The sequence below is a fragment of the Tachyglossus aculeatus genome, chromosome 22, assembly GCF_015852505.1.
Source record: "Tachyglossus aculeatus isolate mTacAcu1 chromosome 22, mTacAcu1.pri, whole genome shotgun sequence".
NCBI classification, from domain to species: domain Eukaryota; kingdom Metazoa; phylum Chordata; class Mammalia; order Monotremata; family Tachyglossidae; genus Tachyglossus; species Tachyglossus aculeatus.
The window spans coordinates 510,071-525,192 of record NC_052087.1 but is presented as its reverse complement, the minus strand read 5'-3'; the positions used below and the strand labels follow the sequence as shown (position 1 = coordinate 525,192).

Sequence of the window (15,122 nt, the reverse complement as noted above, 5' to 3'; positions counted from 1 at the left end):
CATCGAAAGAAAGTCTCTGTCCAAGGTTGGGAATGGGGGATGGAAGTGCTGAATCCCACCGGCCCCTGTTCTCCTCTCCTCTGGGAGTGAAGTTCTAATCTCCTCAGATAGCTACCAAAGCATCAGAGCACTCTGGATCCTCGGCTAAAATCTGTCACGCAATCCTATTCCATTCACCTTCACAACATTGCTAAAATCGCTACTTCCTCTCCTTCCAAACTGCTAGCATGTTGAGCCAAGAATTTATCCTATTCCCCCTTGATACCCACTTCTCTGACTTCTCCGCCTCTTGTCTTTCCTCACTCCAGTCTATACTGCATTCTGCTGCCTAATTCTTTTCTAATGAGTAAAAAAGGTCATTCATTCACTCATTCATTGGGTCATATTTATTGAGTGTTTACTGTGCACAGAGCACTGCACTAAGCAGCTGGGGAGTACAATACAACAGTAAACAGGCACATTCCCTGTCTACAGTGAGTTTACAGTCTAAACGGGGGGAGAAAGAAATTAATTTAAACAAAGAAATTACAGATATTTACATAAGAGCTGTGGGTCTGGGAGGGGAGAAGAACAAAGGTAGCAACTCAGGGTGACAGAAGGAAATGGGAGAAGAGGAAGGGGAGGCTTTGTCAGGGAAGCCCTCTTAGAGGAGACATGCCTTCAATAAGGTTTTGAAGGGAGGCAGAGTAACTGTCTTTGGGATTTGAGAGGGGAGGGCATTCTAGGGCATAGGCTGATTGTGGGCTAGGGCTTGGCAGAGAGACAGATGAGACTGAGGCACAGTGAGAAAGCATCAGAGGAGTGATGTGTGAGGGCTGGGTAGGAGAGTAGCAAGGTGAGGTTGGGGGGTAAAGTGATTGAGTACTATGAAGTCAATGGGGAGGAGTTTTTGTTTCATATGGAGGTGGATGGGAAACCACTAGAAGTTCTTGAGGAATGGGGAAACATGTCCTGAAATTTTATGTAGAAAAATGATCTGGGCAGCAGACTGAAGCATGGACTGGAGTGGATAGAGACAAGAGGCTGGTAGGTCAGCAAAGAGGCTGATGCAGTAATCCAAGTGGGATAGGATGAGTGATTGTATTAATGTGGTAGCAGTTTGGATGGAGAGGAAAGGGTGGATTTTATCGATGTTGGGAAGGTGGGACTGACAGAATTTAGTGATGGATTGAATATGTGGATTGAATAATAACAATAATAATAATGACATTTATTAAGTGCTTACTATGTGCAAATAATAATAATAATAATAATAATAATGATGGCACTGTTGTAAGCACTGGGGAGGTGACAAGGTGATCAAGTTGTCCCATGGGGCGTTCAAAGTCTTAATCCCCATTTTACAGGTGAGGTGACTGAGGCCCAGAGAAGTGAAGTGACTTGCCCAAAGTCACACAGCTGACAGTTGGCAGAGCCGAGATTTGAACCCATGACCTCTGACTCCAAAGCCCGTGCTCTTTCCACTGAGCCACAGTGGTTATGTATAACATCAGAGGCACAGACTTGTAAGACAGGAAGGATTGTGGTGTGGTCTACAGTGATGGGAAAGTCAGAGGGAGGACAGGGTTTGGGTGGAAAGAAAAGAACTTCTGTTTTGGACATGTTAAGTTTGAGGTGAGGGGAGGACAACCAAGTTGAGGTGTCTTGAAGGCAGGAGGAAATGTGAGACTGCAGAGAGGGAGAGAGTTCACGACTGGAGAAGTGAATTTGGACACCCTCTGCATAGAGGTCGTAGTTGAAGCTATTGCAGCGATTGAGTTCTCCAAGGGAGTGGGTGTAAATGGAGAATAGAAGGGGATCCATATCTGAACATTGAGGGGCACCCACAGTTAGGGGTATGAAGCAGAGGAGAAGGCCATGAAGAAAATTGAGAATGAGTGGCCAGAGAGATAAGAGGAGAACCAGGAGAAGGCAGAATCAGTGACTCCCCGGTTGGATAATGTTTCCAGGAGAAGGGGGTGGTCGACATTGTCAGTGGCAGCTGAGAGGTTGAGAAGGATTAGGATGGAATAGAGGCCACTGGATTTGGCAAGAAGGAGATCATTGATGACCTTTGATACTATGGTTTCTGTGGAGTAATGGGGATTCCTCAAGAACCTCCAGTGGCAACCCATCTACCTCTGCATCACACAGAAATGCCTTACCATCAGCTTTTAAGCACTCCTACCTTACTACTTACCTCACTGATTTGCTACTACAACCCAGCACACACACTTCCCTCCTCTATTGCCACTTTACTTACTGTACCTCAAAGAAATGTATCAATCAATCAATCAATGGCATTGATCAAGCAAGTAGAGAGTTCAGAGTAATGTATTAAGCATCCGGAAGATACATTACAACAGAGTTAGTAATAGTAATAATAATGATGGCATTTGTTAAGGGCTTACTATGTGCCAAGCACTGTTTCCAAGCGCTTGGAGGATACAAGATAATCAGGTGGACCCACATGGGGCTCACAGTCTTAATCCCCATTTTACAGATGAGGTAACTGAGGCACAGAGAAGTGAAGTGACTTGCCCAAAGTAACACAGCTGACAAGTGATGGAGCCGGGATTAGAACCCATGACCTCTAACATCCCAAGCCCGGGCTCTTTCCACTGAGCCACGCTGCTTCTCTAAGCATATTTCCTGCCTGCAAGGAGCTTAAAATTTGGAGGAGGGGACAGACATTAATATAATTAAATTATGGATATGTACATATGTGATGTGGGGCTGAAGGTGGAGTGAATATCAAATGCTTAAAGGGTACAGATCCAAATGCATAGACAACACAGAAGAAAGAGTGAGAAAGGGATAGGGGGGTTAAATCAGGGAAGGCCTCTTGGAGTAGATGGATTTTTAATAAGGTTTAGATTGGGCGGATGTGGAAAAGGGGTCACTGGGATACATGAGCACATTTGAAAGCAGTTTGTACTCAGGGCTTAGCACTTTCATTCCCATCCCCAAGCCTGGACCAACAGAGACTTTCTTTGGCCCTACATTAGAAGCTCAACTGCAGTGATTCAAACCCTCCTTTAGAGAAAATCTTAGGACCTGGGTTAGAATCCAGGCTCTGCCCTGCTTCTGCTGAGTGACCTTAGGCAAGTCACTTAACTTCTTTGTGCCTCAGTTACCTCATCTGTAAAATGGTGATTACTACTTTAAGCCCCATGTGGGTCATGTACTGTCTCCAATTTGGTAGGCTGTAACTAACCCAACACTTAGCACAGTGCTTGGGACATAGGAAGTGCTTAACAAATCACACAAAAAAGGAGGAGAGGGAGTTTGGCCGGCCAAGGGCTCCTTTACCCTGAAATCTCCATTCTCCCTCCACTGCCAGGGTGGTGATGAGATTACCTGTTCTCCCTTATATTTGGACTATGGAGCAGGCTCCAGTTCCAACCGGATTAACTTGTATCTACTTGTATCCAGTGCCTAGAACAGTGCTTAATAATAATAATAATTTTGGTGTTAGTTAAGTGCTTACTATGTGCCATGCACTGTTCCAAGCTGTCACCCGTCGTCCGGGGACGGGTTCGTTCAGTGATCGGCGAGGCGAGAGAGAGAGAGGGGCCGGGGATGGAAAGCCTAAGTTTTATATAAAATTTATTCCGCGAGGTGAATTGAATTTATGTAATTGTTTAGACGCAATGGATTGAGCTTCCCTTTCGGGAGGAATATAATCAATTAGCAATATTAGAGCTTCCCTACACAGGAGGAACACAATCATCCGTTAATCGCACGTGGGTGAGTTGGTTAACTCTCACCCATGTGCACTTCCCACTCGGGAAGAATCCACTTACTTTCCCACATGGGAAGAATTCATTACATTACCCGTGCACGTGGTGGGTGGCTAGCTCTCACAATGTGTTCTCCCTACATGGGAGGAATCCACTCATAATTCCCATCAGCAGCGGGATACCTGGGTCCCCCCCCACGAGACACTCACCCATCCCGTGGCCCTTGCCTCAGTGTGTTGGTTCTGGTTGTAGAACGGGCATCTGGCCTTCTGGGCAGGGAGAGACACGTGGGTGGCTGCTCCTGCTGCTGCGTGTCCTGGTGTTCTGACCCTGAAGGTCAGAGGCGACAGGTATTTATTGCCTGTGCCCCTAGGCCATTCCAGCTTCCGGCCTCAGTCTATCCAATCGCTGCCCTCCCCGGCTCCTCCATACCTAATTTGATTGGCACGGGGGCGAGGGACACCTTCTGTATTCCCAGCTTGGGCTGTCAATCTAGCAGATTTGGTCATGGGGGTGGTATCCCACCCCCACTTCCGAGTTCCGCCTGCTGGCTCAGGTGGTCACGAGATAGCTTTTGATCTTGAGATGGCCAGTACCCGAGGGTCACCTCGGGACACAAGCATTGGGGGAGATACAAGGTAATCAGGTTGTCCCACATAGGGCTCCCAGTCTTAATCCCCATTTTCCATATGAGGGAACTGGGGCACAGAGAAGTAAAGTTACTTGCCCAAAGTCCCGCAGCTGATAAGTGGCAGAGTCGAGATTAGAACCCATGACCTTTGACTTCCAAGCTCGCGCTCTTTCCACTGAGCCATGCTGCTTCTAGTATTTCTGCATGGTGGGGAAGTATAGAATCCTATTCCCAGACCTGCTGTTCCAACTGACTGCAAGTTTCCCAGTCAATCAACCAGTCAGTGGTATATATTGACCACTTACTGCCTGCTTAGCAGTGTGGCCTAGTGGAAAGAGTCTGGTGACTGGGAGTCAGACCACTTGAGTTCTAATCCTCCTACTGCCACTTTCCTCTTCTGTGAACTTGAGCAAGCCACTTAATTCCTCTGTGCCTCCATTTCCACATCTCCAAAATGGGTTTCGATACGTGGTATCCTTCCTAATTAGATTGTTAGCCCCATGGAAGGTAGAGGCTATGTCCCACCTAATTATCTTTCATCTCTCCAAATATTGAATACATTGCCTGGCACTTAGTAAGAGTTTAACAAATACCAGAGTTATCATTGTTATTGCTATTACTGTTATTTTTATCACTGAGGGGGTAGTCCAGAAATTGAGAAAAGAGTTGTGTCCCAGCTGTTTCTCGCTTGCTACTATGATGGGCTGACCTAAGTGGTTTCTGGGCACTGGGAACAAGCCATCTCCTGCTTTTCCCTGACAATGTCAGGATCCTGCTAGTGACAAGAAAATCATTGGCCTGGAGGGAGATGAGAACATGAAACCTTTCCTTATAAATGTCACCCTGGCCACCACAGAGGGGTGAGAATAACTGAGGTCCAGAATCAAAGTGCAGCGTGTGAGTGTCTCCTTTTTTTAAAAATGGTATTTATTAAGTGTTTACTATGTGCCAGGTACTGTAATAATAGTAATTAATAATAATAATAATAATAATAATAATAATAATAATGGTATTTGTTAAGTATTTACTATGTGCCCAGCACTGTTCTAAGTGCTGGGGGAGATACAAGGTAATCAGGTTGTCCCACATGGGGTTTACAATCTTAATCCCCATTTTGCAGATGAGGTTCCTGAAGCACAGAGAAGTTAAGTGGCTTGCCCAAGGTCTCATAGCAGACAAGTGGCTGTACTATGCACTGAGGTAGATACAAGATAATCAGATTGGATACAGTCCACATCACACATGGGTCTCACAATCTTAACCTCCATTTTACAGATGAGGGAACTGGGGCACAGAGAAGTGAAGTGATTTGCAGAAGATTACCCAGTATATATAATGGCATTTATTAAGCGCTTACTATGTGCAAAGCACTGTTCTAAGCGCTGGGGGGAATACAAGGTAATCAGGTTGTCCCACAAGGGGCTCACAGTCTTAATCTCCATTTGACAGATGAGGTAACTGAGGCCCAGAGAAGTTAAGTGACTTGCCCAAAGTCACACAGCTGACAAGTGGTGGAGTCGGGATTAGGATCCAAATCCTTCTGGCTTCCAGGGCCGTGCTCTATCCACTAGACAATGCTGCTTCTCTCTAGGCCACCCTGATTATTGCTGACTCTATGGTCAGAACAGAGAGTAGATCATCTTTTTTGTAGACCAGAGGGGCCTTGGAGACCTGGGCCAAGAGAGGACTGGTCAGCAGTGTCAGAGGGAAAATGACTGTTACAAGTTACTGTTCTCCCACACCCTGACCATGAGACACCCTCAGCCCCATCGCAAAAGAGGTGAATTTCCCATCCTGCCTCAGTCTCCCTACTCATTAGCTATGGTAAAATAACTCCCTGCTGCTGGCCAAATTCTGAGTCCCTTTCTCTATACTATTCCTGCCTCCCAGCTGGATACTCAGCGTGGTGTTCTGCTTTCCAGATTTGGGGAGCTCTCAGCATAGGGTCAGCCCTGCTCTCTCAAGCCCCAAGCCCCCCACCTTTCAGCAGATCTCTTCCATTCATGGTAGGGACACCCCCTTTCTCTCATCTCCACAACCACCTCCTGGTCTTGCAGCTGCAGAACTGTCTCCACTGGAGCTGACACCAGGTTGGTCAGGGGAACAGGTTGGGACTTTTGGGCACGAGACTGGGTGTTTTGCTGAAATAAAAAGATTTTTCCTACCTTTCTGTCTCTTGTCCCCTGAGAGGCAGGCAAACCTTCTCCCCATATTTCTCCAACACAGACAGTCTCATACGCACACACAAACACACACAAGTCCTTAGGAACTTGGCAAACCAATTTAGGTTTCATTCATCTCCCACCAGAAGCAATGTAGTTCGTGAACAGTTCACTGGAAAAACTCTTCCCAAATCTCCCCAATAATTATTTACTTTTTAAAATTTTTAAGACTTGCATTGAAGGCTTGTAGTTAGATTCAAACAATCTTACAGTCTGCTATTTTGTATAAAACAGTCCATTTCTCCCTATTGACTTCTCTACTGTTTGCACTTTCCCTGGCAAGGTGTGAATATTCTCACATCTTCTTTTAATGCAGTTCCTCCCAAATCCCTGTAGTTTTCATTTGCTATTTAATCCTCATTTGATATAAGTTTAAATGTTCCCAATTCCTTCTGTCCATCTGCTCCTGCAAATTATAACGTCCTGAAGTCATGATGCCACCTCCCAAAAAAGACCTTGATTCCCCCCAAATACTTTAATTGTACTCAAAGAGGATTAAACGACATAAAGAAATTATTGACAATCTGGTCATAGCTCAGCTTTCTCATTCCACCTCTGCTCACCATCTTCTATTCCACTGGTTTAATTTCCATATTTGCTGGAAACCTCATTCTGACCATGACCAATTTGATCATTTAATAATGCTATGTGGCAGGCAGGCCAAGTTTGGAAGTATTCTTTTTATCATTATAATAATATGTGTAGAACAAAATTGCACTCACTTCTGAACTGTAACAGGCAATGCACAACTAATTAAAAGACAAGCCTTCGTTGGCAAATGAACTCTAATTTTTGTTCTTTGATCTTGTATTGGTCAGTTAGTAGTATTTACTGAGCAGTTACTGTGTGTCCAGCAAGTGGTTGGGAGATTACAATATAACAACATAGCAGATATTCCCTTGTCCACAACAAGCTTACAGTCTATAAGAGGAGACAGACATTAATATAAATGAATAGGTTACAGATATGTACATGCATGCTGTGGGGCTGGGAAGGAGTTGAACAAAGGGAGCAAGTCATGGTGACACAGAAGGGATGGAATTAAAGGGAAAGAAGGCTTTGTCAGGGAAGGTGTTTGGGAGATGATGTGCCTTCAGTGTTGGATGTGAAGAGGAAGGGCATTCCAGGGCAGAGGCAGGATGTGGGAGTCAGAAGGTCATGGGTTCTAATCCTGGCTTTGCCACTTGTCTGCTGTGTGACTTTGGGCAAGTCACTGCTCTGTGCCTCAGTTCCCTCATCTGTAAAATGGGGATTAAGACTGTGAGCCCCACATGGGACAACCTGATTACCTTATATCTCCCCCAGCACTTAGAACAGTGCTTGGCACATAGCAAGCGCTTAAATACCATTGAGAAACAGCATGAATGGCTCAGTGGAAAGAGCACAGGCTTGGGAGTCAGTGGTCATGGGTTCTAATCCTGCCTCCACCACTTGTCTGCTGTGTGACTTTGGCCAAGTCACTTAACTTCTCTTTGCCTTAGTTCCCTCATCTGTAAAATGGGGATTAAGACTGTGAGCCCCACGTGGGGCAACCTGATTTCCTTATATCTCCCCCACCGCTTAGAACAGTGCTTGGCACATAGGAAGAACATAACAAATATCATTATTATTATTATTATTCTCTGGACCTTAGCTACCTCATCTGTAAAATGGGGACTGTGACTGTGAGCTGTTATGCGGGACAGGGACTGTGTCCAACCAGATTTGCTTGCATCCACCCCAGCGTTTAGTACAGTGCTTGGCACATGGTAAATGATTAACAAATACCACAATTGTCATGTTTATGAAGTCTTTACTGTTTGACATGCACTGTATTAAGCACTAGGGTAGATACACAATCATTTGTATGATTTTGTATGATTTTGTATCATTGCATGATACAAGATCCAGGGGGATCCATGTCATCCCCCTGGCCTGGAATGCCCTTCCTTCCAACATCCACCAAGCTAGCTCTCTTCCTCCCTTCAAGGTCCTACTGAGAGCTCACCTCCTCCAGGAGGCTTTCCCAGACTGAGCTCCCTCCTTTGTCTCCCTCTCATGCCCCTCTCCACCCCCCCCAGTCTTACCTCCTTCCCTTCCCCTCAGCACCTGTATATATGTATATATGTTTGTACATATTTATTACTCTATTTATTTTACTTGTACATGTCTATTCTATTTATTTTATTTTGTTAATATGTTTGGTTTTGTTCTCTGTCTCCACCTTCTAGACTGTGAGCCCACTGTTTGGTAGGGACTGTCTCTATATGTTGCCAACTTGTACTTCCCAAGCACTTAGTACAGTGCTCTGCACACAGTAAGTGCTCAATAAATACGATTCATTGATTGATTAGTTCCGGCACAATGTCTGTCTTACATGGGGTTCACAGTTCAAGGGGGAGGAACTAAAGGTATTTAATCTCCATTTTACAGATGAGTTAACTGAGGCACAGCGAAGTTAACTGACGTGTCCAAGGTCACGCACCAAGCAAGTGGTGGAGCAAGATTAGCACCCAGGTCCTCTGACTCTCAGGCCTAACCTCTTTCCACTAGCACCTGTTGCTTTCCAGTGTGCAATCACTGCTTTTTTCAGGTTATTCCTCCATCCTAACCATTTAGCTCATGACCTTGTCCCAAGGTGAACCCGGGGTACACCCTAGAATAATAATTATGGTATTCGTTAAGCTGTTACTATGTGCCAAGCACTGTTCCAAGTGCTGGGGTTTTTTCAAGGTTATCAGGTTGTCCCATGTGGGGCTCACATTTTAAGTCCCCATTTTCCAGATGAGGTCACTGAGGCTCAGAGATATTAAGTGACTTGCCCAAGGTAACACAGCAGGCAAGTGGCAGAGCCAGGATTAGAACCCACATCCTCTGACTCCCAAGCCCATGCTCTTCCCACTAAGCCACAATGCTTTCAAATGCTATCTTGTGACTGCCCGAGTCAGGAAGGTGGAACTCGGAAGTGTGGGTAGGTTACTGCCCCCACAACCAAAACTGCTAGATTGACAGCTCAAGCCGGGAATTCAGAAGGTGTCCCTCGCCCCCGTGCCCATCAAATTAGATATGGAGGAGTTGGGAGGGTGGAGATTGGATACACTGAATCCAGAAGCTGGAATTGCCCAGGAGCACAGGTAATAAGTACCTTCTGTGTAGCAGATCGACACTTGCAGCAGCTGACTGTGGGTCACCCCTGCCCAGAGCGTGGGATGCCCACCCTGCCTGCACCAAGTGAGGAGTCGTGGGATGGGTGAGTGTCTTGCTGAACGCTCATGGTGCTGGAAGCTGGGCACTTCGCCATGGGTGTGTAATGCCTAAATGGATTCCTCTCAAGTGGGAAGTGCTCTTGGATGGGAGCTAGCTGCCTCATCATGTGCAAACAAAGCAGAAGTGAATTCCTCCTGGAATGGGACCTAGGTGTTTTGTCACACGTGAGTAACATATTCCTCTGGATAGAAAAGCTCTAATTCCATTAAATAGTCATAGTCCTCCAGAAAGGGAGGTTCAATTCACTGTGTCAAAAATTATAAAATAATTCAATTCCCCCTTAGGAATCCAAATTTTGGATAAAACTCAGCCTTCTGTCCCTGGTCTTTTGTTCTCAGGTTACAGACTTATTACCTCACACCCCTCACTCACCTTCAAGTCCCCTTTGCAACCGAAATATCCCAAAACTTATATCACAACAAGCATCCCCCAACCCAGTCCCAGAGCACATATGTTCATAACTGTAATTTATTTATTGGTATTAATGTCTGTTTCCCCCTCTAGATGGTGAGCTCGTTGTGGGTGGGGATTGTGTCTGTTGATTGTTATGAAGAGTACTCTGCCAAGCGGTTAGTACTGTGCTGTGATTCAATGAATAAATGTTCATTAGGAATGGTATTTGTACACTACGTTCTCGCAGGAAGCAGCATGGCCTATTTCCTTGTGGCGGGAGGATGATCCTGGGAGTCAGAGTCAGGACGATCCTGGGAGTCAGTTCTAAACCCAGCTTCATCACTTAGTGCTATGTGACCCTGGTCAAGTCACTTAATATCTCTGGGCCTCAGTATCCTCATCTGCAAAATATGGATTTAATACATGTTCTCTCTCCTACTTAGACCTGGGAGCCCCATGTTAGATCTGATTATCTTCTGCCTACCCTAGTGCTTAGCAGAGTGCTTGACACAGAGTAAGACCTTAACAAATACCTCAATTCATTCATTCATTCAATCGCATTTATTGAGTGCTTACTGTGTGCAGAGCACTGTACTAAGAGCTTGGGAAGTACAAGTTGGGAACATATAGAGACGGTCCCTACCCAACAGTGGGCTCAATTGTTACTATAATTATTATTATTAGATTAGAGTAAATTCAAGACAGATTACACACATACCTCACAATCTAAATTGGGGTAGATCGCTATGTAGAGCAAATTGAAATGATCTTAAACAAATGAATTGGCCAGTATAAAATCATTCCTATAGAAAATCCCTTGGCCTTTCCTCACCATCATCAAGAGTATTTCTTGAGTGCTATGTGCAGAGCACTGTACTAAGCACTTGGGAGAGTATACTACAAGAGAGTTGATGGACACATTCCCTGCTCACAGTGAGCTTATATCTCACACATTTCCCTTCCCTAGGACTCTACTTATCCTGTATGCATCGTGCTGTCTGGTTCCTTATCCCTCAAGCCTTTCAAGGACTCCCAGGTCTCAGGTCCATCCTCTGCTGATTCTTCTGTCAAGATTTTCTGAGATCAGGGCAAAAGACCTTCTGGTCCACATGATCATTTTCCTGCCCCTCAGATAGTTTCCTGAATCTTCAGGGATTTTAACCTCTTAAATGCTTCTCATATCCCTTGTCTCCCCAGGATGGTTCAGTCCCATCTCTAACTCAAAATGCTTGAGGGGCATCCCAATTAATTAGCCTATTCCTCTTTTTGCAGTCTTCACGAGATGGCCGATATCATCATACTGAGTTACCCCTTACCTCTTACTCAATTCAATTACCTGTCCCTCAGGGAGGAGGTCATCTGGAGTGAGCTACTACTGGCTCTAGCAATGTCTGACACTTTCCCTCTGACCACTTTCTGAGAGGTTAGCTTGAGTGAATGTGTCACCCTGGCACATCAGTGCAGACTGTAAGAAGGTTTAGGCCCAGTGGGCCCATGGAAAATCACTCTCTGCTGGCGGTAGGATAACAAGGCACCTGTGAAATTGTGCCCTACTCATTAGATGGAGTTCTTTGAACTGACCAGTAAATATGTAGATTTAGACTTTCATAAAGCCTTTGACACTAATGGTTTGCATACAAATGGATTGTGGCATTACTGAATAAACATGACCATTCCCTACCAATTTAACGGACACATTCACTTCTTTCTGGATTCTTTGTCAATTTTCTTTTCAGCTCCAGGAATGAACTGCCAGTTTCTGGCCCATCCTTCCTCCTGTGTTGCTGCAGATATTTGTATCAAAAAGCAATGAGCATTGATGTGGCTCAGGAAGTCTGTTTCCTCTTCCAGTCTGGAGTAGGTATCATGGGGAACTCCCTTCTCAACATGTTTTACCTCTCCTCATTCCTCCTGGGTTCCAAACCAAAGCCCACAGACCTGGTCATCATTCACCTAGCTTTGGTCCACACCGTGATGCTTCTTACCAGGTGGATCAACAGAACAGCAGGAATATTGGGGCTGCGGCTCATACAGACCAATGCTGAGTGTAAGCTGTTTGCCTATGTCTGCCGCATCACCCGGGGCCTCTCCATCTGTACTACTTCTCTACTGAGCATGGTCCAGGCCATCACCATCAGTCCTACCACCTCCTACCTGTTCCAGCTTAAGATTCAGATCCCAAACTTCATCCTCCCGGTCTTAGCCATCTTGTGGATTCTGAACATGCTGATAAACATCCAACTTTGGTACCAAGTGGTTGCTTCACATAATGCAACCACCTCTGGGATCAGTTGTTATGCTGTGCTCTCAAACACACTCCTCCACAGGCTGATTGTCACCTTCGTGGCTCTCCGCGACATCTTCTCTCTGGGTCTCATGAGCTGCTCCAGTGGCTACATGGTCCATCTTCTGCACCGACACAGGCTTCAGGTCCAGCATCTTCACAGTACCAGCCAAGCCCGTAAAACATCACCAGAGAGACAAGCCACCAAAATCATTATGCTGCTTGTGAGTTGCTTTGTAGTCTTCTACTGTGGAGACTTTGTCCTTTACCTGCTTCTAGGTACATCCATGATGAATAATGTCATCTTCCTGAATGCAAGCCTGTTTGTGGTAAATGGATATGCCACTGTCAGCCCCTTTGTCTTGCTCACCTGTGACACCAGAGTCATCAAGTTCCTGGGTGATTTTCTGGGGAATAAGACCCGAAGGTCTTCTCAGACCATGCTGCTATCTGCCATCCCACTTTGAGATGGGCACCCAGTGACGATCCTGTGTCTCCAGCAAGGAAGACCATGGAAGAGCAATATCACCATTAAACCAAGGACATTCCTAGTTGTAGTCATTCATTCATTCATTCAATCATATTTATTGAGCGCTTACTGTCTGCACAGCACTGTACTAAGCGCTTGGGAAGTACAAGTTTGCAACATATAGAGACGGTCCCTACCCAACAGCTGGCTCACAGTCTAGAAGGGGGAGACAGATAAGAAAACAAAACATATAAACCAAATAAAATACATAGAATAAATATGTAGAAGTAAAATAAATAGAGTAATAAATATGTAGAAACATATATACATATATATAGGTGCTGTGGGGAGGGAAAGGAGGTAAGGCAGAGGGGAGGGGGAGAGGAAGGAGGGGGCTCAGTCTGGGTAGGCCTCCTGGAGGAGGTGAGCTCTCAGTAGGGCTCTGAAGGAGGAAGAGACCTACCTTGGTGGATGTGTGGAGGGAGGGCATTCCGGGCCAAGGGGAGGATGTGGGCTGGGGGTCTATGTCGGGAAAGGCGAGAACAAGGTTCAGTGAGGAGATTAGCGGCAGAGGAGTGGAGGGTGCGGGCTGAGCTATAGAAGGAGAGAAGGGAGGTGAGGTAGGAGGGGGCGAGGTGATGGAGAGCCTTGAGACCCAGGGTGAGGAGTTTCTGCCTGATGCGCAGATTGATTGGTAGCCACTGGAGATTTTTGAGGAGAGGAGTAATATGCCCAGAGCGTTTCTGGAGCGTTTCTGGCTAATCTCCTCACCGTACCTCGTTCTCGCCTGTCCTGCCATCGACCCCCGGCCCACGTCATCCCCCGGGCCTGGAATGCCCTCCCTCTGCCCATCCGCCAAGCTAGCACTCTTCCTCCCTTCAAGGCCCTATTGAGAGCTCACCTACTCCAGGAGGCCTTCCCAGACTGAGCCCCTTCCTTCCTCTCCCCCTCGTCCCCCTCTCCATCCCCACATCTTACCTCCTTCCCTTCCCCACATCACCTGTATAAATGTATATATGTTTGTACATATTTGTTACTCTATTTATTTATTTATTTTACTTGTACTTATCTATTCTATTTATTTTATTTTGTTAGTATGTTTGGTTTTGTTCTCCGTCTCCCCGTTTTAGACTGTGAGCCCACTGTTGGGTAGGGACTGTCTCTATATGTTGCCAATTTGTACTTCCCAAGCGCTTAGTACAGTGCTCTGCACACAGTAAGCGCTCAATAAATATGATTGATTGATGATGATCATCACCATAATTATATTATTATTATTATCATTATTGTTGTAACCAGATCCATGGTGTAACCAGGTTTTCATACTCCTTCATTTCTCCTCATCCTTTGTCATCTTCCCCATTTTCCTCCTTTAAAGGAGGATACAGAGACAGAGAGTTTAACAAAGTTAAGGATAATAGTAATAATGATAATAACAATAATTGTGGTATTTGTCAAGTGCTTACTATGTGCCAGGCACTACACTAAGCACGGGGGTGGATACAAGCAAATCGGGTAGGACACAATTCCTGTCCCACCTGGGGCTCTGAGTGTATTCATTCCCATCTTACGGATGAGGAGGTAACTGAGGTACAGAGAAGTTAAGTGACTTGCTCAAGGCCACACAGCAGACGTATGGCAGAGTCAGGATAAGAACCCATGACCTTCTGAATCCCAAGCCTGTGCTCTACTCACTACACCATACTGCTTCCCCTTGCATAGCCACACCTAAGAATACCCATTTGGTACTAACCCTGTGAGAGTCCAGATGTAGAGGTAAACACATTCTTTTCACCACTGCTCTTTGGCAGCATTACAGCCAATCCCATGAACATAAGCTGAGAGATTCATCATACAGCCAAAAAACAGCGAAAAATTTCCAAGGGAAATGAGAAAACCCCAAATCTGATTTGGTATTTGTTAAGCGCTTACTATGTGCAAAGCACTGTTCTAAGCACTGGGGGGATACAAGGTGATCAGGTTGTCCCACGGGGGGCTCACAGTCTTAGTCCCCATTTTACGGATGAGGTAACAGGCTCAGAGAAGTTAAGTGACTTACCCAAAGTCACACAGCTGACAAGTGGCGAGCAGGGATTTGAACCCATGACCTCTGACTCCAAAGCTCTTTCCCCTGAGCCATGCTGCTTCTCTTTGG

At 45.6% G+C, this 15,122-nt stretch overlaps 1 protein-coding gene across 1 annotated transcript; it reads left to right on the top strand.

Moving 5' to 3' along the window:
• The first annotated feature begins 11,991 nt into the window (after positions 1-11,991).
• Positions 11,992-12,965, top strand: LOC119943322 (vomeronasal type-1 receptor 90-like). Its single transcript, XM_038764221.1, has one exon. It carries the CDS (start codon positions 12,024-12,026, stop codon positions 12,963-12,965), a length of 942 nt encoding a protein of 313 aa, XP_038620149.1. The 5' UTR covers positions 11,992-12,023.
• Positions 12,966-15,122: the final 2,157 nt, after the last annotated feature.

What these genes read in the sequence shown, in the direction of transcription:
- LOC119943322 (XM_038764221.1), top strand. Translation starts at nt 12,024, where the DNA reads ATGAGCATTGATGTGGCTCAGGAAGTCTGTTTCCTCTTCCAGTCTGGA.